At 38.4% G+C, this 27,318-nt stretch overlaps 1 protein-coding gene and 1 long non-coding RNA gene across 8 annotated transcripts in view; one reads left to right on the forward strand and one right to left on the reverse strand.

Moving 5' to 3' along the window:
• Myo9a (myosin IXA) overlaps nt 1-27,318 on the reverse strand; it is a 229,491-nt gene that overhangs the window by 57,085 nt on the left and 145,088 nt on the right. For 6 of the 7 annotated variants that reach the window (XM_052188139.1, XM_052188138.1, XM_052188140.1 and 3 more), the window contains 3 exons: nt 26,757-27,076; nt 24,514-26,112; nt 19,585-19,666 (listed from right to left, as the gene is read on the reverse strand). In XM_052188139.1, coding sequence (XP_052044099.1) covers nt 19,585-19,666; nt 24,514-26,112; nt 26,757-27,076 — 2,001 coding nt within the window. Of the gene's footprint in view, nt 1-18,866; nt 19,080-19,584; nt 19,667-24,513; nt 26,113-26,756; nt 27,077-27,318 lie in introns of all 7 variants that reach the window. The other variant, XM_052188141.1, reaches the window with a different exon arrangement.
• Nucleotides 1-27,318, forward strand: part of LOC127688962 (uncharacterized) — a 77,594-nt gene that overhangs the window by 49,922 nt on the left and 354 nt on the right. The window lies entirely within an intron of this gene.

The raw sequence follows: 27,318 nt of genomic DNA on the forward strand, positions 1-27,318 counted from the left end.
TAAAACCAGGTAAACATAATAGCATGACTGACTTACAACTCAGTACCCATCAGTCCACAATTCCTGGCAATCCAGCAAATATCTCATCAGGAAGTCAGAAAAACAGTCAAGACCATTCACAAACTCAAAAGAATCCAAATCTGAGAAATAACACAAAACTGAGTATTATGTTCTGTACCTCTTTTTTTTTTTCTTTTTTTCTTTTTTTCTTTTTTTTTTTTTTTGGTACCTGGAAGGGATTCTTTTTATGGGCTATAGATTATTGTTATATCCAGTCAAAGTTTAAAAGAACTAGGCTACACAAAAGAAAAAAAAAACATCACCTATGTCCTAAATTATAAACAATTTATGTTACGAAACTAGCACTTCAATTTCATTTGGCAATTACTGTACCCTCCTCTAAGGACAATTCACTTCTGACAATTCTTGTTATTTATTCAAGTAATTTTCTTTTATTTCATCTGTTAAAGTATCCTTTAGTTGATATGCTTGGCTATAGCACAAAGTCAGAAAATACCCAGAGCTGTCATAGGAAGATGGCTGTGGCCAATATAGCGTACAGGAAATCCATGTCTTACGTGTAAGAACACTCAGACAAAACTGTTTTTAAGACAACTGGTAAGAAGTAGGTAGCTTATATCTGCTTCAGCTTACTGCCCCAAGATATTACTCGTTTCTGTTCTATGATTGAGAGACGGGGTGGGGAAACCCCAAGTGAAATTTTAGACTCCTTGAGCTGAACACCTGCAGATAAAAGCTCATGGCAATCAAAGTACCTTGTGGCCATGTAACAATATTGGAAAGGGGAGAGAGAAATGCGTAATAGAAGAAATCTCAAGATCTAGAAAGGATTCTCTTTCATATTTGGATTAGTACTAATCAATACAATACTTTTGAATGTGGAAACAGCCCAACACCAAGGACAGAGCTGAAATGATTAACGTAAGGTTAGTGATGATGCTGGTGCCCAAGAGCCAGGAAATCAGGTCTGTGCTGCATAGACCACCACAGTACACAAATGAACTTGCCTCAGTAGTCAAAATAATTGCCCTTCAACTGAGTACTGTTTGGGCATACAGATTTTAAAAGGCTGAAAAGAATCAAACTGTTTCTAGAACAGTTATATTTCAGATCTGGAATATTGCCAGAAAACCATAGTATACAGAAAATTAATTGGGAGGGGAAAAAAACCCTTCAACTAACCAGAAAAAAATTCACAATATAAACTATTAAATTTTAAAAAGGGAAATAAAAAGTAGATATATATGATATTTAACAAGAAGAAAATATCAAGCCATACACATTGACTGAATTGTTCAATTACAGGGATATTAAAATAGTAATTATAACTGTACTTTAACATAGATGAAAAAGGGAAATAGAAAACAAAAATTTATATAAAAAGACCCAAACTTCCAGATATACCACCTCAATATACATTTTAAAAAATAATTCTTCCTTCTGCATATTGTCTAATTACATTTCTATAAAGTTCAAGAAGACAGTGAAGGAGGAAATTGAGTAGAAGCATGAGGAAATTGTTGGTGTTACAGAAATCTTGACACTTGAAACAGATTTCATAGTTGTATACATATTTCTCAAAGAGCAAACTGTCAAATGAAGATCTGCACATGTCACTGTATGTACTAGATCTCATATATAAACAGTTAATAAATCAATTATCAAGTCAATAACAATACAATAATACATTCAATTTTAAAAGGACGAACGATGTAACACTTAATGTGATTCAAAAGAATATACTAATATCTATAAACTATGTTTCTCAAAAAATGTTAAAGTCAAATATTGATCTAACTCTAGATTTACATGGGCATTTATCTCTCGTGTGTGTGTGTGTGTGTGTGTGTGTGTGTGTGTGTGTGTGTATACACATATCCCCCCCCCCCAGGAAAAAAAAAGGTGGAGGCTTTATTTTTGGTTCAAATTCATTGAGATTGCCAATCAGCAGGCTTGCTGTTTATCCTTGTTTAGAACACAGAATATACATGTTGGCATAGCTACAGAAAAAAAACTGAAGATAACTGATTATGGGATACAGACACTCAAGATGAATCAAGATACTGAAAGTGAATCAAGATTTCAGAAAGAAAATAAAAAAAAGTGTAAGCCTTAGAGATCCTTACTTTATAAAGTGTTTAGGCAAGCATAAGAGTATGAAGACCTGAGCTCTAGCTCCAGAAGGCAAGTATTTGATGATGTGGGGGCTTGTTGTCGTGGTGGTGGTGGTAGTGGTGGTGGTGGTGAGAAGGAGGAGGAGGAAGAAGAGGAGGAGGAGGAGGAGGAGGAGGAGGAGGAGGAGGAGGAGGAGGAGGAGGAGGAGGAGGAGGAAGTCCAGGTAGGTTGGTGCATACTTATAATTCTAGCACTGGGAAGACAGAAACAGGCTGATCCCTGGTGTTTGTTAAATTGGTGAATTTCTACCCCAATGAAAGTCTCTTTCACACAAAATCTAATGTAGACAATAACTGAAGAACAACACCAAGAATTAATGGCTAATCTCCGTGTGAGTGCTTACGGGACAACTGAGACTCTGCTGTTCCTAAAGACAGCTGTGCGGTACTTGGTTAGGGTAGAGTGACTGTGCTCCTTGGCTTTAGGTACTTGGTAAGGGTATAGTGACTGCGCTCCATGGCTTTAGGAGCATCCAGGGAAGCAAGAATTTTGTGCTGGTAAATCAGAGCAGAGAAGAACTGTACTTTGGACTGAAAAAGTGATTCTTCTGATATATGAATTATAAGCCTAAGTATTTTTCTTTCTCTGCAAAAGAAGAAAGAAGAGCAAGTAGCCAAGAATGTTGCCATAAATTAAAAAAGAATTAAACAACTGCCTAGAGATTTCATCAAATAGACTATGAATCAACTGGGCCAGTGGCTGCTAATGCATCAAATCCTTTTGAGGGGCTGGGGCTACCACAAAGGCCTTTTATATGACAACCATTTCCACCAAGTCACTGTTGGTGCTGGCCCTAGAAGATGCCTGCATACACATACTCTTAATCTTTTTATTTTTCATTTTATTTTTTTAATTGCATGTGTGTGAGCGTTGCACAACATTGCAATTAGTAAATTCTAGTAATATAGAAGAAACTCAACAAGACAAAATAACCCTATATTCCCCAACAAGTAAATTGCGCAGAAGGGAAAAAAGGAATACTTAAGATATTCAACCTATAAACACCTCAAGTACTTAAATACACAGTGACATTCTCAAAACCTATCAAACAAGAATAAAAATAACAAAACCTAGTGAACAATTGCAAATAAGAGTGCATGCAAGCTAGGCAGTGGTGGCGCAAGCCTGTAATCCCAGCACTCTGGGAGGCAGAGGCAGGCGGATTTCTGAGTTTGAGGCCAGCCTGGTCTACAGAGTGGGCTCCAGGACAGTCAGAGCTATACAGAGAAACCCTGTCTCAAAAAAAAAATAAATAAATAAAAACAAAACAAAACAAAAAAAAAAAAACAAGAGCGAGAGAGTGCATGCAAACTTCAAATTACTTACAGACACACAGTGAAACATAATCTAAGTACACACATTCGCCACGAATAAAGTCAATCTAAGGAAATTGTGTAGAAGAACAAAGGATAAAACTGGCAGTGGCCTTATGATTGACAGAAAGTAAATGGCAAAAAGAAAAGGCCTACCTGAAGCATCAAACACAAAAGAGAAGCTGAGCACAGTAGCTGAAATCCCAGTTTTTGAAAGGTCAACACTGAAAAACTGCTGTGAATTTGACCAGCCTTCACTACAGAGTGAAACTTCTGCCTCAGAAAAGAAAGGAAAAGATCTGAAACTGCTAAAGCCATTGGTTCTAGAGGAAAGTAAATTTGTAAAAGAATAGGGAAATATTCTTTTTGGAGACTATATTATAAAGAAAAGGAGCTCAAAAATCCAGAACCAAAAAGTTAAAAGAGAAAGGGGAATGAAATACCGCTTGATCACCAAAACAGAACAAGCTTTCCATAAAGAAACTGTATTTTGTTACACTCAGAGAGAAGACATTCATAATTTTTTAATCTTATAAATACCAATCCAAATACACAAAATGAATAAGTTAAACCTCCCATGCTCATGGATCGGTAGAATCAATATAGTTAAAATGGCCATTTTGCCAAAAGCAATATACAGATTCAATGCAATACCCATCAAAATCCCAACTCAATTCTTCACAGAGTTAGAAAGAGCAATTATCAAATTCCTCTGGAATAATAAAAAACCCAGGATAGCTAAAACTATTCTCAGCAACAAAAGAAAGTCTGGGGGAATCAGTATCCCTGACCTCAAGCAATACTACAGAGCAATAGTGTTAAAAATTGCATGGTATTGGTACAGTGACAGGCAGGAGGATCAATGGAACAGGACTGAAGATCCAGAAATGAACCCACACACCTATGGCCACTTGATCCTCGACAAAGAGGCTGAAAACATCCAATGGAAAAAAGATAGCCTTTTCAACAAATGGTGCTGGTTCAACTGGAGGTCACCATGCAGAAGAATGCGAATTGATCCATCCTTGTCTCCTTGTACTAAGCTCAAATCCAAATGGATCAAGGACCTCCACATGAAGCCAGACACTCTGAAGCTATTAGAAAAAAAACTGGGGAAGACCCTTGAGGACATCGGTACAGGGAGAAAGTTTCTGAACAGAACACCAATAGCGTATGCTATAAGATCAAGAATTGACAAATGGGACCTCATAAAATTACAAAGTTTCTGTAAGGCAAAGGACACCATCAAGAGGACAAATCAGCAACCAACAAATTGGGAAAAGATCTTCACCAATCCTACATCAGATAGAGGGCTAATATACAATATATATAAAGAACTCAAGAAGTTAGACTCCAGAAAACCAAACAACCCTATTAAAAAATGGGAAACAGAGTTAAACAAAGAATTCTCACCTGAAGAACTTTGGATGGCGGAGAAGCATCTTAAAAAATGCTCCACTTCATTAGTCATTAGGGAAATGCAAATCAAAACAACCCTGAGATTCACCTTACACCAGTCAGAATGGCTAAGATTAAAAGTTCAGGAGACAGCAGGTGCTGGAGAGGGTGTGGAGAAAGAGGAACACTCCTCCACTGCTGGTGGGGTTGCAAATTGATACAACCACTGTGGAAATCAGTCTGGCGGTTCCTCCGAAAACTGGGCACCTCACTTCCAGAAGATCCTGCTATACCACTCCTGGGCATATACCCAGAGGATTCCCCACCATGTAATAAGGATACATGCTCTACTATGTTCATAGCAGTCCTATTTATAATTGCCAGATGCCGGAAAGAACCCAGGTATCCCTCAACAGAAGAATGGATGCAAAAAATGTGGTATATCTACACAATGGAGTACTATTCAGTCATTAGAAACAATGAATTCATGAAATTCTTAGGCAAATGGATGGAGCTGGAGAACATCATACTAAGTGAAGTAACCCTGACTCAAAAGGTGAATCATGGTATGCACTCACTAATAAGTGGATATTAACCTAGAAAACTGGAATACCCAAAACATAATCCACACATCAAATGAGGTACAAGAAGAAAGGAAGAGTGGCCCCTTGTTCTGGAAAGACTCAGTGAAGCAGTATTCGGCAAAATCAGAACGGGGAAGTGGGAAGGGGTGGGTGGAAGGACAGGGGAAGAGAAGGGGGCTTACAGGACTTTCGGGGAGTGGGGGGCTAGAAAAGGGGAAATCATTTGAAATGTAATAAAAAATATATCAAATAAAAAAATAAAAAATAAAAAAAGAAAGGCAAAATAACTAAGTAAGGAAGATGAGTTAAAAAAAAAAAACATATAACTCCTATACAAAGGTTCAATAATTAAGAAATAGAGTATCAAGTCAGAACCAAAATAAGAATCAAAACAATTTACTCATTACAACATAGAACAGGTTTGTCGGTATTACAGCAGTGGGTGCATTCTTTCTGCCACTGGTACTGTAGTTCTTAGGGTTCCCAGCTGGATGAGACTATTGATGCTGCATCTACCCCTGCAGCATGCACAGTACTTTCTAACATTATGAATGCTACCTAGCAGGGGGACATCTTGCTACTCCATGGGAGAAAGTATATATCTGATACTGTAAATCTGGTCAAGAACCCATGGCTAGGAGGCAGAGGCAAGAGGATCTCTGAGCTTAAGGCCAACCTGGTCTAGGAACATAGGAACCCTATCTACATAGTAAAAACCTGTCTCAAAAAAAAAAAAAAAAGCTGAGGTCAAAGGTAAGTGAAGACCTCACTATTGTCTTTAAGCTAAACTGGCAAGGCACTCAACTGTATTCTCAATACTTATGTTGATTTCCATAGACAAATGATATTCTCATCCTTAATCAGAGCTTCTCTTTGCAGTGAACAGCAGTGATTAAAGAGTCTCCTTGCCACTCAAGAGGCTTACAATAAATGATAGCTGACAGCTCAACCCTGAACAGGACATTTATACCATCCCCTCTAAGGTTCGTGGAACATCTAAAAAGGAGGGGAGGGCTATAAAATGCTCTCTTCAAAGCATGCCACAACTGCAAACATGACCTTAAGATAGCAGGAGTTGCCTGCACTGAGCCTGTCAACCACCAGTCTCAGATGGAAGGGGTTCATGGGGCTCAATGCCTACAAGAAGAACCGCTGGCAACTGAATGATAGGTTCTAAGAAAGGAACAGTCATTGTCTTCAGTAGTGTACAAAATAATTACAAAAGTGGGGCTACATGGTTTGTTAAAATCAGTGGGCACAAAACAAAACAAAATGGTATGAATGTAGGAAAGGAGTCTATAAGGAAGAAGGTGGAAAGGGAAATGGAAGAGGAAGAGGAAGAAGATAAATAAGTAAAGGCAGGTACTGAGAATAAACACGTATCAACTATCAAAAAACCAAATGAAATCAATAAAGTAAAATTAACCTGAAAATAACTTATAAGGTTACCAAAGAGGGAAAGAAAAACACAAAATTTTAATTGGGAAACTGATATAAAAAGCAAAAACTGTCAGAGACAAGACAAACAAACAAAAAACACTATTCCTAATATCTGAACTTCCTAAACAAGAAACACAAAATGGTAAATATAACTTCTCCAAAGACAAAACTAAGACAAGAATTTACATACAGAAAGAGTCTAGTAGGTATAATTGATCACTAATCTAAAATGATCAACTTGAAATCTTATCCTACACCTGACACCAAAGTCTGATCATTCCAAATTAAAAGATCAAATAAATCAAAAATAATAGAGAATTAGAATGGCAAAGATAATACTGCATAAAGCTATCTATACAACAGAAGTTTCAAAACATTTAGGCATAGTAATGGTGAACCACTGACTTAAAATATAAATAATAGATTTATTTTATTAGATATTTATTTTACTTTATACATATGAAAGATTTGCTTGTATGCATGACAATGGACATGCCTGTAGGAGAGACTGGATGGCTGTAAACTACCACATAGAAATAAGAGCGGGGGAGGGGCGGCGGCGGCGGCGGCGGCGGCGGCGGCGGTAGCAGTGGCTGCTCCAGCTGAAGGGCCATCAGCGGTGGAACCAAGGCGACACAGGGTCCAGTTAGGCCCTGCGCCCACGACCACTGACCTTCGCTGACCAGCCGGGCAGCAAGCAACTGCGGTTCTGCGGAGCCTTTCGCTGCACGGAAGCCACTTCAGAACTCGGCTGCCCGCCAGTCAGGAGAGTCTCACCGCCATCTTGATCCCGGGCTCCAGAGATCGGTCAGACTGAGGTACACAAACATAATCCTAGGCCCAACACCGCAGGGGTCGGAGCCAGACGGGCGTTGGCCTGCACCCAGGCCCTGGGCTGTTCGAGTGGCCATCGGGGCGCCAACCCAGCCAGGAGTTTTTTTTTTGCCCCGGCCGGTGCACGCGCCGCCATTTTGCCTACAGGAGCCAGAGTGCTCGGGAGGGCAGAGACTGCTAACAAGCGTAGCCTGAGGCTAACAAAACGGGGGTCTAGGCCCCAAAAGGCACAGGACTGACCCCAAGAACTGGGCGGCTTGGTGGGCCATCTGTGTGTCAACCAGCCCAGGAGGTTATTAGCACAACAGACTCTCCCGGTGCTTGCGCGGAGCGCGGACGCGCACGCCCGCCATCCGGGTCACCTGGCGGACCCAAATAACAGACATAGCCCTAGGGGAACTTTGCTCGGACCTTGGCCTCCCAGGCGTTTGCCTGGACTCAGGGCCCAGGCGACAAGGCTAAACTAGTGTGCGCCAGCCCGGTTGGGGAAATCGGCTGCCCAGCAGAGTGAGCGGAGCACAGGGGAGGTCACAGCAACATTCACCTTCGGAGCTCCCTGGGGGTGCACACGGGTTCCACCTGGTCCACAGACACAATCTGGGGCAAGGCCTCAGGCAGAAGCCCCCAGCTCAACTCTCTCCGCTTCAGATCAGCCTGGGTGGCCGCCACATCTCCAGGTCCCTCAAGAGGCTAGTGGGGGCTTCCGGGCGGCCAGCTGGGAGAAGTCGGTGTGCTCCAATAAATCCTGCGGGCCCCAGCGGGAGCCTTCAGGTGCCTGCTTCGGGATCTGAACAGCCTGGACAACAGCACCCTGTCTATAGGCAGTGCAGAGTGTAAGCTGTGCACCAGAGGCCAACGGGGAAGGGGCAGCTTGCACTGGTGAGTCCAGCACTGACAAGACCAAGTAACACCAGTGAGAGCTAGATGGCAAAAGGCAAACGCAGAAACGTCACTAACAGAAATCAAGGCAATATGGCAACATCTGAACCAAATTCTCCTCTACCAGCAAGTCCTGGATACCCCATCACACCAGTAAAACAAGATTTGGATTTAAAATCACTGGTCATGATGCTGGTACAGGAACACATGAAGGACATTCAGGAGAAAATGGATCAAAAGTTAGAAGCCCTTGCAAGGGAAACACAAAAATCATTGAAAGAAATCCAGGAGAATACAAAAGCCAACAAGGAGGAAATGCAAAAAACACTTAAAGAAATACAGGAGAACTTTGCTCAACAGGCTGAGGTCATGAAAGACGAAACACAAAAATCTCTTAAAGAAATACAGGAGAACTTTGGTCAACAGGCTGAGCTCATGAAAGAGGAAACACAAAAATCTCTTAAAGAATTACAGGAAAACACAAACATGCAAGGGAAGGAGCTAAGCAAAACCATCCAGGATCTAAAATCAGAAGTAGAAACAACTAAGAAAACTCAAAGGGAGACAACTTTGGAGATAGAAAGCCTTGGGAAGAAATCAGGGGACAGAGATGCAAATATCAACAACAGAATACAAGAGATAGAAGAAAGAATCTCAGATGCTGAAGATTCCATAGAAACCATGGACTCAACAGTTAAAGAAAATGCAAAGTGCAAAAAGCTTGTAACCCAAAATATCCAGGAAATCCAGGACACAATGAGAAGACCAAACCTAAGGATTATAGGCATAGATGAGAATGAAGATTTACAACTTAAAGGGCCAGCAAATATCTTCAATAAAATTATGGAAGAAAACTTCCCTAACCTAAAGAGAGAGATGCCCATGAATATACAAGAAGCCTACAGAACTCCAAACAGACTGGACCAGAACAGAAATACTTCCCGTCACATAATAATCAAAACACCAAATGTTCTAAACAAAGAAAGAATACTAAAGGCAGTAAGAGAAAAAGGCCAAGTAACATATAAAGGAAGACCTATCAGAATCACAGCAGACTTTTCACCTGAGACTATGAAGGCTAGAAGGTCCTGGGCAGATCTCATGCAGACTCTAAGAGAACACAAATGCCAACCAAAACTACTATATCCAGCAAAACTCTCAATCACCATAGATGGAGAAACTAAGATATTTCACGACAAAACCAAGTTCACCCAATATCTATCCACAAACCCAGCCCTAAAAAGGATAATAGGAGGACAACACCAATACAAGGAGGGAAACTCCACCCTGAAAAAAGCAAGATAGTAACCTTTCATCAAACCCAAAAGAAGTTAAGCAATCAAATTTAAAAAATAACGTCAAAAATGATAGGAAATAACAATCACTATTCCTTAATATCTCTTAACATCAATGGACTCAATGCCCCAATAAAAAGACACAGACTAACTGACTGGATATGTAAACAGGACCCTACATTTTGCTGCTTACAGGAAACACACCTCAGGGTCAAAGACAAACACTACCTTAGAGTAAAAGGCTGGAAGACAATTTTACAAGCAAATGGTCTCAGGAAACAAGCTGGAGTAGCCATTTTAATATCAGATAAAATTGACTTTCAACCCAAAGTCATCAAAAGAGACTCTGAGGGACACTTCTTGCTGGTCAAAGGAAAAATACAACAAGAAGAACTCTCAATCCTGAACATCTATGCTCCAAATGCAAGGGCACCCTCTTTCATAAAAGAAACTCTATTAAAACTCAAAGCACACATTACACCTAACACAATAATTGTGGGTGACTTCAACACTGCACTTTCCTCAATGGACCGATCAGGAAAACAGAAACTAAACAAGGACACAATAAAACTAATTGAAGCTTTGGACCAATTAGACTTAACTGATATATATAGAACATTCTATCCTAAAGCAAAAGAATATACCTTTTTCTCAGCACCTCATGGTACCTTCTCCAAAATCGACCATATAATTGGTCACAAGACAGACCTCAACAAATATAAAAAGATAGAACTAATCCCATGCCTCCTATCTGATCACTATGGAATAAAAGTGGTCTTCAATAGCAACAGAAACAACAGAAAACCCACATACACGTGGAAATTGAACAATACTCTACTCAATGACACCTTGGTCAAGGAAGAAATAAAGAAAGAAATTAAAGACTTTTTAGAACACAATGAAAATGAAAACACAACATACCCAAATCTATGGGACACAATGAAAGCAGTGCTAAGAGGAAAACTCATAGCCCTGAGTGCCTCCAAAAAGAAAATGGAGAGAGCATACATTACCAACTTAATGACACACCTGAAAGCCCTAGAACAAAAAGAAGCTATTTCACCCAGGAGGAGTAGAAGGCAGGAAATCATCAAACTCAGGGCCGAAATCAATCAAGTAGAAACAAAGAGAACCATACAAAAAATCAACAAAACTAGGAGCTGGTTCTTTGAGAAAATCAACAAGATAGATAAACCCTTAGCCAGACTGACCAAAGGGCACAGAGAAAGTATCCAAATTAACAAACTTAGAAATGAAAAGGGAGACATAACAACGGAAACTGAGGAAATCCAAAAAATCATCAGATCCTACTACAAGAGCCTGTACTCAACACAACTGGAGAATCTGGAGGAAATGGACAATTTCCTTGACAGATACCAAATACCAAAATTAAATCAGGACCAACTAGACCATCTAAACAGTCCCATAAAGCCTAAAGAAATAGAAGGAGTCATAGAAAGTCTTCCAACCAAAAAAAGCACAGGACCAGATGGTTTCAGTGCAGAATTCTACCAGACCTTCAAAGAAGAGTTAACACCAATACTCTTCAAACTATTCCACAAAATAGAAACAGAAGGAACACTACCCAATTCCTTCTACGAAGCCACAATTACGCTGATACCAAAGCCACACAAAGATCCAACAAAGAAAGAGAACTTCAGACCAATTTCCCTTATGAACATCGATGCAAAAATACTCAACAAAATTCTTGCCAACCGAATCCAAGAACACATCAAAACGATCATCCACCATGATCAAGTAGGCTTTATCCCGGGAATGCAGGGTTGGTTCAATATACGGAAATCCATCAATACAATCCACTACATAAACAAACTCAAAGAACAAAACCACATGGTCATTTCATTGGATGCTGAAAAAGCATTTGACAAAATTCAGCATCCTTTCATGCTTAAAGTCTTGGAGAGAACAGGAATTCAAGGCCCATACCTAAACATAGTAAAAGCAATATACAGCAAACCGGTAGCCAGCATCAAACTAAACGGAGAGAAACTTGAAGCAATCCCACTGAAATCAGGGACCAGACAAGGCTGCCCCCTTTCTCCTTATCTTTTCAATATTGTACTTGAGGTACTAGCTCGGGCAATTCGACAACATAAGGAGGTCAAAGGGATACAAATTGGAAAGGAGGAAGTCAAACTATCATTATTTGCAGACGACATGATCGTCTACCTAAGTGACCCAAAGAACTCCACTAGAGAGCTCCTACAGCTGATAAACAACTTCAGCAAAGTGGCAGGTTACAAAATCAACTCAAGCAAATCAGTGGCCTTCCTATACTCAAAGGATAAACAGGCTGAGAAAGAAATTAGGGAAATGACCCCCTTCACAATAGCCACAAACAATATAAAGTATCTTGGGGTGACTCTTACCAAACATGCGAAAGATCTGTATGGCAAGAACTTCAAGACTCTGAAGAAGGAAATGGAAGAAGACCTCAAAAAATGGGAAAACCTCCCATGCTCATGGATCGGTAGAATCAATATAGTTAAAATGGCCATTTTGCCTAAAGCACTATACAGATTCAATGCAATACCCATCAAAATCCCAACTCAATTCTTCACAGAGTTAGAAAGAGCAATTATCAAATTCATCTGGAACAACAAAAAACCCAGGATAGCTAAAACTATTCTCAGCAACAAAAGAAAATCTGGGGGAATCAGTATCCCTGACCTCAAGCAATACTACAGAGCAATAGTGTTAAAAACTGCATGGTATTGGTACAGTGACAGGCAGGAGGATCAATGGAACAGGATTGAAGATCCAGAAATGAACCCACACACCTATGGCCACTTGATCCTCGACAAAGAGGCTGAAAACATCCAATGGAAAAAAGATAGCCTTTTCAACAAATGGTGCTGGTTCAACTGGAGGTCAGCATGCAGAAGAATGCGAATTGATCCATCCTTGTCTCCTTGTACTAAGCTCAAATCCAAATGGATCAAGGACCTCCACATAAAGCCAGACACTCTGAAGCTAATAGAAAAGAAACTGGGGAAGACCCTTGAGGACATCGGTACAGGGAGAAAGTTTCTGAACAGAACACCAATAGCGTATGCTCTAAGAGCAAGAATTGACAAATGGGACCTCATAAGGTTACAGAGTTTCTGTAAGGCAAAGGACACCATCAAGAGGACAGATCGGCAACCAACAAATTGGGAAAAGATCTTCACCAATCCTACATCAGATAGAGGGCTAATATCCAATATATATAAAGAACTCAAGAAGTTAGACTCCAGAAAACCGAACAACCCTATTAAAAAATGGGGTACAGAGTTAAACAAAGAATTCTCACCTGAAGAACTTCGGATGGCGGAGAAGCATCTTAAAAAATGCTCAACTTCATTAGTCATTAGGGAAATGCAAATCAAAACAACCCTAAGATTTCATCTTACACCAGTCAGAATGGCTAAGATTAAAAATTCAGGAGACAGCAGGTGTTGGAGAGGGTGCGGAGAAAGAGGAACACTCCTCCACTGCTGGTGGGGTTGCAAATTGGTACAACCACTCTGGAAATCAGTCTGGCGGTTCCTCCGAAAACTGGGCACCTCACTTCCAGAAGATCCTGCTATACCACTCCTGGGCATATACCCAGAGGATTCCCCACCATGTAATAAGGATACATGCTCTACTATGTTCATAGCAGCCCTATTTATAATTGCCAGATGCTGGAAAGAACCCAGGTATCCCTCAACAGAAGAGTGGATACAAAAAATGTGGTATATCTACACAATGGAGTACTATTCAGCCATTAGAAACAATGAATTCATGAAATTCTTAGGCAAATGGATGGAGCTAGAGAACATCATACTAAGTGAGGTAACCCAGACTCAAAAGGTGAATCATGGTATGCACTCACTAATAAGTGGTTATTAACCTAGAAAACTGGAATACCCAAAACATAATCCACACATCAAATGAGATACAAGAAGAAAGCAGGAGTGGTCCCTGGTTCTGGAAAGACTCAGTGAAACAGTATTTGGCAAAACCAGAACGGGGAACTGGGAAGGGGTGGGAGGGAGGACAGGGGAAGAGAAGGGGGCTTACGGGACTTTCGGGGAGTGGGGGGGGGGCTAGAAAAGGGGAAATCATTTGAAATGTAAATAAATTATATCAAATAAAAAAAAAAAAAAAAAAAAAAAAAAAAGAAATAAGAGCAACCAGCTCTTAAACACTGAACCATTTCTACAGCCCCTAAATCATGGATTTAATGTAGTCAAGATGGTTCCTAAAATATGAAGGCTACAGAAAAAAAATATAAGTTAGCAGAGTTCTAGATTTCCATAACCTAGATATGACTTAAAATAACTGAGTGTTTTAAGTCCTTCCTGATTCATCTTAGCAAATAAATTTAGTAGGTAAAAGGTGAACACAAAGTGGGAACTTAAAACAAAAACTATTAAATTATATGTTCTGACAAAGAAGAAAAGCTCTGAAAACAGTATAAAGAGATGAGAGAGCAGAATGACTGACAGTTGTCTGGTGATGCGAATTAATTAGGTATTACTTATTAAAAACTGACTGAGTTAGATATGGTGATTCAGTCCTTTAAAAAATAAAAACAGAGTTATAACTGGTCTATCAGATCAGATTCACCCATGAAAGGAAAATTAAGACTCTATAGAAAACATTTAAGTGAGGATAAAATAAAGGGTTAAGCAAAGGCATATCAACTAAATGGAAGAGATAAGGAAAGAGAATCAGAGATATTAATAACAATAACTAAAAATAAAGAGCATTAAATGTGACAGAGTGCTTCTTTAAATAATAAAAGCCACAAATAAGAAGGAATAGAGGATTTACCTTACCATTCTCAGCCTGAGACAGATCAGTATACAAAACATAATGAAAATATCAAGGACGGCATAAGGAAGAGGGTGAGATCATGGGTGTATTTTGAAACTTTATACTAGGAACAGAGTACTTTTATCAACTAATCATTCGACATAAATAAAAGGAGAAACCAATGAAGTAGGAAATGGAAAAATGAGCATGATAAATAAGAAGTATCCCTCTTTGTAAAAGATGAAATAGACAGTGACTAGTGGGAAGAATTAGGTTACTGGGCCATGCCTTGGGAAGGTACACCCTTTCTCTTTTCAATTACCACAAAGGATATATTGCTTACTCATAGAACCAAGCAACAGAACCACGTGACTAGGTCTATCACTTTACTATGTTGTTACTTTAGGTATAAACACAAATTTATAAGTAAAAAATAGTCAAGTGGGTGTGGTGGCGCAGACCTTTAACACCAACATTTGGGAAGTAGAGCTTTTTTTCCTTTGTCAGAACATGTAATTTAATATAGGGATTTCTAAGAGCTCTAGGCCAGCACTGTCTACTATAGTAAGTTTCAGCCCAGCCAGGCTATAATGAGACACTATCTTAAAAACAGGGGAAGAGAGGAGTAATCAAACACAGGGATTTTTTTTTTTAAATCATAAAAAACCATGTTCCAGACTTCTATGGAAATAAATATTTAAAGTCAGATGAAACCAATAACTTTATAAACAACAAAAAGTGAAGTGTGCCAAGCTGTACTGCATTAGGAAATATGGCTTAAAAAACTAAGTTCTTTAAAGGAAAAAGAATTAACAAGGAACTATGCCATAACAACAGCACTACTTTAGGTGGTTTAAATCTGGGTAATGGCAGGAAAAAACTATGTGTAGAAATGCATGTTTCCTAAACTCATTTCACAGATAAGGAATGAAAACAATTTTACTAAATCATCATCTAGAAGATATACTGAAAAACTAAACACTAAAACAGAAAGTTATCTTTAAAAAGTAGCTTAGCAGAATATACTTTTTTTCTTCTTGAGTAAATACCAATATGGTAGACACACAATCCAAGGGAGAACAGCACACAGAGTATTTAAACTGCAGTTTAAAAAAGAAGCTTTCAAAGAATCATAAAAGTCACAGCAGTGGGAAACTATAACCCTTGCCTACCCTCTTCCTACAACATCAATGATTATTAATTAACCATCTTCAGATGTAGGGTTTATTTCAAATTCCCTTTAGGTGATTAATTTGCAATTGTTTTTAATCCTGTAAGATCAGTGACTTTAAAACTAAAAGAGCACATACATGGTCATTTCTGCTAAGAACTAATACCATACTCCCTTGTTAGGAAATACTGGTGATAACACCATTTTGCCCAGGGGGGAAAAATCCATTTTTTAGAAATTCATGCACCCAATAAACTCAAATCCACTTTTGAAAAACATGCATTTTGAGAATGCAATAAATTCGCCTTATAAACTTAAGATTCACCATCACAGTATCAGAATTAGAATATGACACATTTTCAGAATCATCAGAGAAACACATTTTAAAACCATTTCTTCCCTTCCCGCTACACCCCCACTCCAGTAAATATCTACCAGCAAAGCTTCCTCATGCAAGCACCCATCAGAAACCAGCACCACCAGCTGTTCCTAAAATAGGCTAAACAGGATAGCAAGAAAGCCAGCGGTGTCAACACACTGTGCAGGAAGGTGCTCTACAACTACGGGCATGCAGTGACTGTCAAGCAGGTGAACAGAGGCTACAACACCAGAAGGAGCTAAAGGCTCCAAGCAGAAAGCCTAACTTCCTGGCTGATCCCAGCAAGAGTTCCCAGTGTGAATAGTATTCTACCACTGAAAGGACTAAGGATTGTTACAAAAGAAACTCTCAGGAACAAAGCAGCAGTTATAAAGTGCTAAGTTCTTCCATAAACAATAAATCTATACAAACTAGATAACAGTATATTTTTCAGGAAGATTTGTTTGTTACATATAAAATTTTAACTATTATATATATATATGTGTGTGTATATATGTATTATTTACTATATATACATACTCACTATTATAACTCAAATATAGGGCACCTTCATAACAGTTACTTAATCCTACTGTTGGGAGATCTAAGCTCTACTTATACACTTTAACAGAAGAATATACAGATCGTGTCCAACTTCTGCAATTTTCAGGTCTATAACTCATTTTGTTTTATTAGGGAGCATGTCCTGCTTTTTTGTTTTGTTTTGCTTTGTTTCTTCCTCTACAGAATATCAACATTACCACTTAAAAACTGAGTCTAGCCTTCCACAAGAGATGAATACAATCAGAATATTTGAAAAATCTAGAAAAATTCTAACTGATCTAAATATAATTCAAACATAACAGTTTAAACCTCAAATATGTAATGACTCAAAGACCATCATAAGAATCTTCCACAGTAAACAGACATTAAAGATTAGAGAGCCAATTTATATAGGGGAATAAGAACTATTTCATCAACCACAAATTGTTTTAGTTGCTAATAGACTTAGTTTATTATGGTCTCTATATTGTCATTTCTTAGAACAATCATAGAATAAAGTGTGTGAGCATGCATCAGTGTGTCTTCCTCTATCAGTCTTTTTCTCACTATGTAACCTGGATAGCCTGGCCTGACAATATATAGACCAAGGTGGCCTCTACCACTAAAGTGCCAAGTGTTAGGATTAAAGGCACATGCCACAATGCTTGGCTATCTAGTTTTTTTGTTTGTTTGTTTTTTGTTTTGTTTTGTTTTGTTTTTGAGGCAGAGTCTCTCACTGAATCTGGAGCTAGACCATTTGATAAAGCTAACTAACCACTGGACCCCTAGGATTCCTCATCCTCACCTCTAAGCTCTGAAATCAAGGGCTCATGCCAGCATGTTTAGCTTTTTACATGGGCACTAGGAGTCTAAACTTAGTACCTTGAACAGCAAACACTTTACCTCCTAAGCAGCTATCTCAGCTCCAAGAATTAAACTCTTCATCCTAAGATAACTGTAAATACAATCATACATGTAATATGGTACCCTAATTTTGCTTCAGATGATAACAGTTATATTCTTAGCCAAAATGAGTACAAGTTTATTGAAACCCAAATAAAATGTTTTAATTTCTCTTTAAAACAAATTCATACTATACATAACCTATTTGGCTGGCTTGGTCCAGGATGATTTTTGCTCATTAATTACTTGTGCCTGTACTTTGCTAGAGATCAGGCTTGCATGTACATGCTTGTTTCCATTGGTGTTTTTTGAGACAGGGCTTTGCTTTCTAATCTAGCCTGGCCTTCAACTGTGTAGCTCATGTTGGTACCAAAAGTTGACAATCATCCTGCCCCAGCCTTCTAAATGTGTGATCATATCCATCTTAGCCTTTGGGAGACATGGTATCACTGTATAGTTCAAGCTGGCCTTGAACTTAAGATAGCTGTGTTCCACCATGCACTTACATTATACAAAAGTCTTGTTTCTTTTCTATTACTTACCAGAAAGGAGAAGGTAGGAACTTTAAAGCTTCCCCAGCCTTTAATTTTAAGTGAATAGTCTTTCAGTTAAAGTATGAGTTTATTTAACAGGTATCTTACTCTACATACCAGGTCAGAAAACTCTAACCAGTAAGTCAAATAAAACCCATTGCCTAGTTCTGCATATTTATTAAAATGCCATGCCCATTTTCATCTTATTATCTATGATTGCTTTTACATGGTAGTGGTCAATATTAAGTAACTTTAAGCAACTAAAATCATGATATACAAAGTCTAAAATATTTATTATCTGGACCTTTACAAAAATAAAAATTAAAAAACATGCAATTCCTACACTAGACTTTTAAAGGTAAAATAGTCAACATTTCTACATCAGTGCTAATTTAAATCATCTTAATTTTGCTTAATCTATCATTTGATATATACAATTAAAGTGCCCCTTATTTGAGTTCTATTAAATTAGACTTAGATTTTGTTGCTGTGTTCACTGAGGCTTCTCATGTACAAGCCATTATATGGAAAAAAGCTGTGAAGGTTAGCTTTAGATTAGCAAAGACTACTCCGAGCAGATGTGCTTGCTGTTTTTTCTTATTGCTGTAAAAATTACCATTTCGGAGTCACTGTGAGAGGCCTGACCCAGGCTGGATACAGGCCCTAGCTCAGAGTGAGAAGCTTGGTCAAGGGAGAGAAGGGGCTCAATAATGTCATCGTAATCATCTTCCTCTGTATCCCCCTCCCCATCGGCAAAAGTACCTCTAGTCAAGAAATCGGAGCGCGTCCGCGCCATTCGAGCTTTCTTTTTATGGGCCGGTCTGGCAACCTGCTTGACCAAATGATAAAACAAATAACACAACAACGTTTTGTTTTTGTAATTTGGGAGAAGATGCCAATGAAAGCGGGCTCATGAGTGTCTGGAAACTTCCCTCCACCCCACCATGCCCTATGCCCTGTCTATTAGCAGAAGTAACAGGGAGGAACAAAAAGAACCCATACTCATTATTGTGAACAACAGATAAGGATCCAAGTTAAGTTTACACTATTATTCTTCATAGTCATCCTTCAGTAAAAGAGGTCACACCAACAAACTGTCCTTTTTTTTTTTTTTTGCCTTAGCAACTTCTGTCTTGTAATATAATCTGTAGTTTTAGGGTACCATTCTTGACTAATACACACCTTCCTAATTATAAAAGGCTTAGCCTATAGCTTTTTTTTTGAAAAAATAAATAAATAAATGGGTAGATATGATGTTCTACCTATAAAAACGGTAAATTCCAAAATAATGTGCACCTATTTTAATTAAAAGATAAATAAGATCCAATACTTACCTCTCGTTGCCCCAGCCCTGCTAACTTAGGTTTCCAAGCTGGTTCATCTTGTTTGTGGACTTGAGGATTTCCACTGTGTACACTTTAAATAAAATAAACAGGATTGTATTTCAATTTCTAGTAGATATTCCTAAAGTATATCATGAATTATAATTTTGTTTGTTTTTGTTTTTTGAGACAGTGTCTCTACAGAGCCCTGTCTCTCCCAGAACTCACCAAGTAGTTCTAGCCTTGGGCTTAGATCTACCTGCCTCTGCCTACTGAGTGTTGTGCCCCCACACCCTGCTATAAATTATAAATTAAAAGGATAGAACAACAACAACAACAAAAGAACAACAACTACAAAAGGACAGAACAAGTCAAAGAAGTCTAGAAAATTCTATAAATAATTCCAATTCTTAGTCAATCTCAGAACCTCATTTATTATATTTATTCTGATATCATGTGCACGTGTGTATGCAGGTATGCACACATGCATATAAGTAGGCAGCTGCACATGTCTGTGCATTATCCTATGGAAGCCAGAGGACAAAACTGGGTGTCCTGCTGTGTTATTATCTGCCTATCTCCATTAGATAGGATCTCCCACTGAATCTGGGGTGTACTTTTTTCTTTGGCTAAGATGACTGGCCAGAAAACTCCAGCAATGTTCCTGTCTCCACTGGCCACCACAGAACTAGGGTTACAGATGTGTGCAGCCACAGTCAGCTTTAATGTGGATGCTGGAGATCCAAACCCAGGTCTTCATGCTTGTATAACAAGTGTTCTTAGCCACTGAACCACCTCCCAAATCCCCAGATTTATTCTTCTTATCCAATCAATAGTATAATCAAGAATCTACATGCATGATGAATGCATAGAGGGCTCTGCAATAATCACTGGATACAGTCTACTATGGTGGCATACATTTAAGAAAGGTAGTAGCAAAATTAGTTAAGAACAAAAGTCAAGGGGCTAGAGGGATGGCTCAGTGGTTAAGAGCACTGTCTGCTCTTCCAGAAGACTTAGGTTCAAATCCCAACACCCACATGGCAGCTCACAACTGTCAGTAACTTCATGATCTGACACCCTCACATAAACCTACATGCAGACAAGACACCAATGCAAAGAAAATAAAAATAATTTTTTAAAAAAAGAACCAAAGCCAATCCAATAATAAGAAAATAAAAATTCTAAATCCCTTCCATTTTTAGGATTCTTGTCTTAAACTGGTTTTTCATATAAGCATAAAATATATGATAGTAATGAAGATCTTGTTTTACTTTGGGATGTTCCTACTAGTTAGAAAAGATCACTTTTTGAACTCTTGTAAGTTTCTAACCACTATCTTATCTTTAAAACTTGAGGCTAATACTAACAATGGCAGAATAAGAACTGTTATTAAGCAAAAATTAAGTGTGCTCCAAACAATAGAGATACTATTAATATTGGGTTGTGAAAGTGTAATTTTGTCTAAAAAAAAAAAAACCAGTGACAAGACTGTTTAACCATTAAATTTCTTTTTTTTTTATAGATTAGAACATTTTCTTTTTTTTTATTCGATATATTTTTTATTTACATTTCAAATGATTTCCCCTTTTCTAGCCCCCCACTCCCCGAAAGTCCCGTAAGCCCCCTTCTCTCCCCCTGTCCTCCCACCCACCCCTTCCCACTTCCCCGTTCTGGTTTTGCCGAATACTGCTTCACTGAGTCTTTCCAGAACAAGGGGCCACTCCTCCTTTCTTCTTGTACCTCATTTGATGTGTGGATTATGTTTTGGGTATTCCAGTTTTCTAGGTTAATATCCACTTAATAGTGAGTGCATACCATGATTCACCTTTTGAGTCTGGGTTACCTCACTTAGTATGATGTTCTCTAGCTCCATCCATTTGCCTAAGAATTTCATGAATTCATTGTTTCTAATGGCTGAATAGTACTCCATTGTGTAGATATACCACATTTTTTGCATCCACTCTCCTGTTGAGGGATACCTGGGTTCTTTCCAGCATCTGGCAATTTCTTTACAGAGCAACTAATCCAAGAGAGATGGAAAATTTGTTCCAACTTCAGCAGCATTCCTGAGATAGTGAACAATGTGCAGAGTTCATCTGGACCCCGAAGCAATATCAGTCAATATCCTTAGTGTCAGTTCCAGATACCTCAACTATGTACTATTAGTGAGGTTAATATTGAACTTATTAACCTATTCTTTATGAAAATATAACTACTAATATCCAATATACTATGTTGATTTTTGTTTCAATATATCTAACACTTTTTTTATTCGAGATGGAAAACACACATGAATTTATTCTCCTTGTCTCAAAAATGTATCTTTCCAAGACAGGGAAAAGGTAAAGAGGCATTCTGCCTGCAGGAAACGGTCAGAGGTGTCTGGATTTAACTAAAGAGAGTGGGGTAAAAAACAAGTTTGCAAAGGAAAAGTGGAGGCCTGATAGCTTGCTGTTGCTTCCTTGCTTGAAGAGTGGCATCATTTATTTAGGTCTTGAGAGTCTTCCACTAACATCTGGAAATGGTTCTCCTTGGTGAACTCTTTGGAAAGTCGGGGTGGTAATTGGAGAATCTCTGACAGACACTGTGAATCCCATCACCCCTTGGAACACAGTGTGATAGGAGAACCCGTGGGAGTCTCTGCAACACCCTGGATGATGAAAATGTGAGCTGGAAGTCCAGTTTAGTCAAGAATTATAATATTACTTTATTTCTATCTCAGTTTCTTTTCTGTTGATGCGATAAAATACTCTGACAAAAGCAAATTAAGGGAGAAGGGGTTTGCTTAGCTCACAACTCCAGGTTACAGTCCATCATTGTAGGTAAGTCAAGCATCAAGGCCTTAAAGCAGATGGGCACATTTTGTCTGCAGTTGAGAGTGATGGGCCTGTGCCTGCTAGTGCTCAAATCACTTCCTCCACATTCCTGGACCCCTACATAGCAATGGTCCCACCAATAGGTGGGCCCAGAGGCCTATCTCCGAGATGATTTTTTTTTTAGATTAAGCAGAGAATCTAATTGCTTGATTGCTTATTTTTTGTTACCATATAAGTTTTTAATAAACACAAAAAAACTAAGAGATAGAACAAGGTTAAGTTTTTGATTTGTTAGATGCTATTATTATGAGAAATATTTGCTCTTAGTAAACACGTTGTACTATGTCCTTACTTGTGAAGTGGCAAGGCATCATCAAGAGAGACACAGTAACTACTGAAGTTTAAATCTAAATTGTCTCCCCAAAGATCAAATTCTTAAGATTTGTTTACTGTTTGTTGTAAACTTGAGGTAGGGGAACATTAGAACCCTTAGGAAGTGGCACCTAGAGGAATTTGGAATGTGCCCTAGTATGAGAATTTAGGGACCCTCCCCAAGTTAGTTTTATATTCTAAGGAATAATAATATTATTTTATAATATAACATTATAATAGTCTATAATAAATATAACATAAATTTCTATATAGAAATATGTCAGAATCTGATGAAAATTTGAACAGTACCTAGATTTTTGTGGCACTAATTAATTATTATGAGTTTTAAAATTCATCCTTAGACTTCAAACTCCTTAGGAGTTATGACTTAACTACTAGCATCAGACTAGTTCAAAATAGATAATAACATACAACACTAGTTGATAAGTTAATTGTTTTTCCACTAGAAATTTTTACTTAACTTTCATAAATGAAGTCTAAGGTTGTAAGGTTATCTTGAACTGGGCCATGACTCAGTGAGTGCCAGCTATATAAGCCTGGTGCTGCTTGATAAACATGCATAATATCCCAGGTTTGATCCCAAACATCAGAATTTAAAACAAACAAACAAAACAACCTAAATCAGAAAACAGCTTCTCATGACCTCTACGAAATAAAATTCTGTGGTTAATTATAAAAACTAAAAAGAATCCCCACTTACAATAGATGCATAAAGCACTTCCACTCTTGGAAACTTAAGTCAGATTTGGGCATGGTGGCGCATGCCATTAGTTGACATAGACAGGTAGATCTCTATGAGTTCAATATCAACCTGATCCACATAGCATGCTCCAGGCCAGCAAGGGCTACATGGCAAGACCCTGCCTCAAAAATATAAAAACAAAAAACCATAAAATAGAAGGTAGTTGCCAGCAACTGAAGAGAGGAAAAAGAAGAGCTGTTTAGTGAGCAAATTTCAGCACTATAAGATGAAAAAGACAAGTTGTATAACAACTTATATAACTACTACTATACTATAAACTTAAAATTTATGATACTAAGCTTTATATGTGATTACCACACAAAAAAACAAAGACATTAATGAAGACCATAAATAGGCCAACAGCTGTGAGAAAACATGCTAAGTTCTTAAAAGTCTCACAATAACCAGTTTGGATCACTACACTTTATAGACCTACAGCAACCAGAACATGCTGAATGCCTGGTACACTTAGGAGCACAAAACTACCCTTTACAAATGGTTTTTCAATTAATAATGAAGAATGCAAAAAAAAATGTGTTAACTACATCTAAGGACTCCTAGGATGTAATTATTTATACTTTACACAGAGGAGAAAAAAATCGATTAGAACAGCATTCATTTACACAGAGCAAAACAAAAAGCACTTCAACAAACTAATGTAAGAAACTCCCCACTTATATTAGCCTAGAAACTTGGAATACCCAAGACATAATCCACATATCAAATGATGTCCAAGAAGAACGGAGGAGTGGCCCCTGGTTCTGGAAAGGCTCAGTGTAGCAGTATAGGGCAATACCAGAACAGGAAAGTGGGAAGGGGTGGATGGTGGAACTGGGGGAGGGTAGAGGGCTTATGGGACTTTCAGGGACTGGGGAACCAGAAAAGGGGAAATCATTTGAAATGTAAATTTAAAAATATATCGAATTAAAAAAAAATAAAAAGAAAAAGAAACTCCCCACTTAACATAAAAATACCAATTTCACTTACAGAGGAGTAATCATATTGTCTTTTGGTGTGAAGAAAATGGCTCTTGAACTTCCCTCTCTGGAAGGGTCATCAGATCTGTGGCTGTAAGAGTGAGGTGACTTAATATGGTCTCTTGCGGTACTGCGATTATTAGAAAGTTTACAGGCAGCATCATGTTGGGTGCCCATTCTTTCTGTCTTCGATAATTCCTTGACAGTTCTAGATTGGCACGGGTTTCCTTTTCTTTCAAAGAACAGGGTGACAGGTCGGTCTTTTGGAGGCAAATGAATGGAGGGACTGTCTTTTGTGGCAAGAGCTGCATCTCTTTTAGTGACTGCTGATGGGGAACCTAGTACACCAGCTTCTCCTTTACTTGGAGTATTTTGGATATGCAGAGAACATGGCCTCTCTACTCTTTGTCTTGGCTGATAAAAGGATGGTGCTAAGACAGAGGCCTCAGTTCGTGACTGTTCAATTGTCTTGAAGGCCTTACGCTCCTTCTCTAAAATATCTGTCTGCTGACGAATCTGTTCCATCATTTCTTTTTCATTCTGCTGCTGTAACTGCTTTTGTCTTTTCTCCTTTTCAATATTCAGCTTTTCTAACTTCTTAAGCACGATACATGAAGAATCTGTATTCAAAGGAGTCACCTGATCTCCTGAAAACTGACACTTCCTGGCTTCTCTGTTAATATCTGGAGTAAGAGTTGTCTTCAAAGTGGCTTCTCTTTCTGGTAGTTTGTTTCTTTGGATATTTGTGTCTAGTTGGGAACTTGTTTTCAGAGGTTCTTGATGAGGAATATAAAAAAATGTAGGCAGACTGCTTGAAACAAAAGAGTCTCTCATCTGGGGTTTGCAAGTGATAGGTTCAGAACTACAGACAAGCTTTTCCTTTGCAGTCCCATTCTTCAAATGCTCTAAGTCAGAGGATGCTCCTTTTCCAGCTAATGTAGACCTTATCTCACTTGAGGCACTGAGGGCATTATCTTGTGATTTTGGATTGGTAAATGTATTGGGTGATGAAATTTTCAATTCTCCGTCATCTAAAATGAGGGACTCTGGTTTGCTCTTTTGGTTCTCATCACAGGTCAAAAGTTCTAAGCTCCCTTGAGAGCTCTCACTATCAGGTGTACCCTGTGGAGATTGAAGGCTTTCAGGCATCAATTCTGTAGACCATCTACGTTCCTCTGAAGGAGACACGCCACCAAGAGAACGGACTTTCAGCAACTCTAAACTAAATATAGCTTGTTCTAATTCTCTCATTCTCCGACTTTCTCTTTTGGCCCGACTTACTTTTTTCTGATGTAGATCCTCCAAGGACTTGGGCCTCTGTCTTACAATCACATCTCCCTGTAAGTCTGTACCACTTTGGCTTCTGCCTCTCTCCTGATACTTGTCTGGGGACTCCTTTGAAAAGTCCATTGAACTCTCACGACTAATTCGATTACTCTCTATCACAGATTTACATTCTTCTATGGCTTTCACTCTGTTGGCAAAGGAACGATCTTCCCACTCAGAAGGGTCTGAACCCTGAATGTCTAGAGGTCCACACTCCTTGATATGCACCAGTCCAGGCTCTAGTTTTGCTTCTCTCAGCCTTTCCTCTTTTAAAGCTTTATATCTATACAAAAATAAACAACATGGGTTATAGACAGCACTTGGTTACCAATAAAGACAATTTACTATATATTTTTAATAGAAATATTTTTTGGAGGTGGAGCTTTGCTATCATTAACTATGTTCAAAGGTGGTATTAAACTTCAGGCTCAAGTAATCTTCCTGCCTCCACCCCTTATTTAGCTAGGACTAGTATGCTGTACTCATGACTATGTTTCTGAAACTAACTTGATTATACTTGTTCAAATTATCTTCTTCTTTTCTTTATATGAATAATTCCTAACTGGATAGCCTAGACAAAAGGTTAACTATATTAAAAATCCATTAATATCATTATTTTAGTATAGTACAATAGACATCAATGTTTTTAATGTAAAAAAAAAAAGTTGACTATTTCCAAATGTATAAGATTAAACCCAATGTACAAGTTTATTCTTAGCAGTTATGACCATAAATCAGAGGTTTCCAACCTGATTTAATTCACTGAACATTATTTAACTTTTGCTAAAGCTCAGACAATACAGGTTAGAACTGGCAGAGTTTTATCACAGTCTAGTGATAAAAACATAATCAAAATATTAAAGCAGAGGTTTAAAAAAAGGAACTATGAAAACATAAGAAACAACTGCTTCATTAAAATAAGATTACCTCTGTCGTGCTCGGAATCCTCTATATATTGACTGTAACAGGATAATTTTATTCCTTTGTTCTTTGTACTTCTTCCTTTGCCTGTAGCCCTTCCATCTTGACTGTATACAGGTAGCAGCCCTGTGCCTACACCTATAGTGTTCCCTCCATCTCTGCTGGATAATGACAGCTGCAGCTCGTAACTCCAAGTACCGCTGCCTCTCTAAGTGAGCACGCCAGGACGCCTGAAGAAGGGAAGCTGCACTAGCCATTACGAAAGCATCTTTCTCTACAGCAGCATTTCTGACTTGCTTCTGATTTAGGTAATTCCTCCAGAATCGCTAAGAGAAAAGAAAAGAGAAAATGGCTGTCACATTACCATTCCTTTCATAGAAAAAGTTACAGAGGCTAAATTTCTACATCTACACATTAAGTATAAGTAGCTAACTTGGTGTTGGTTAAAAAATAATAACAACATTGTCTCTTTCTATCCTGCCACTGAGTTGTGTTAATGCTTTAGTTGGTCCAGGTTTGGTCTCACCTATAATCTGCTGCTGTGCCCATCCAAGGCACTGCTGCTGTA

Source organism: Apodemus sylvaticus, chromosome 7 (assembly GCF_947179515.1).
Source record: "Apodemus sylvaticus chromosome 7, mApoSyl1.1, whole genome shotgun sequence".
In the NCBI taxonomy this organism is placed as follows: domain Eukaryota; kingdom Metazoa; phylum Chordata; class Mammalia; order Rodentia; family Muridae; genus Apodemus; species Apodemus sylvaticus.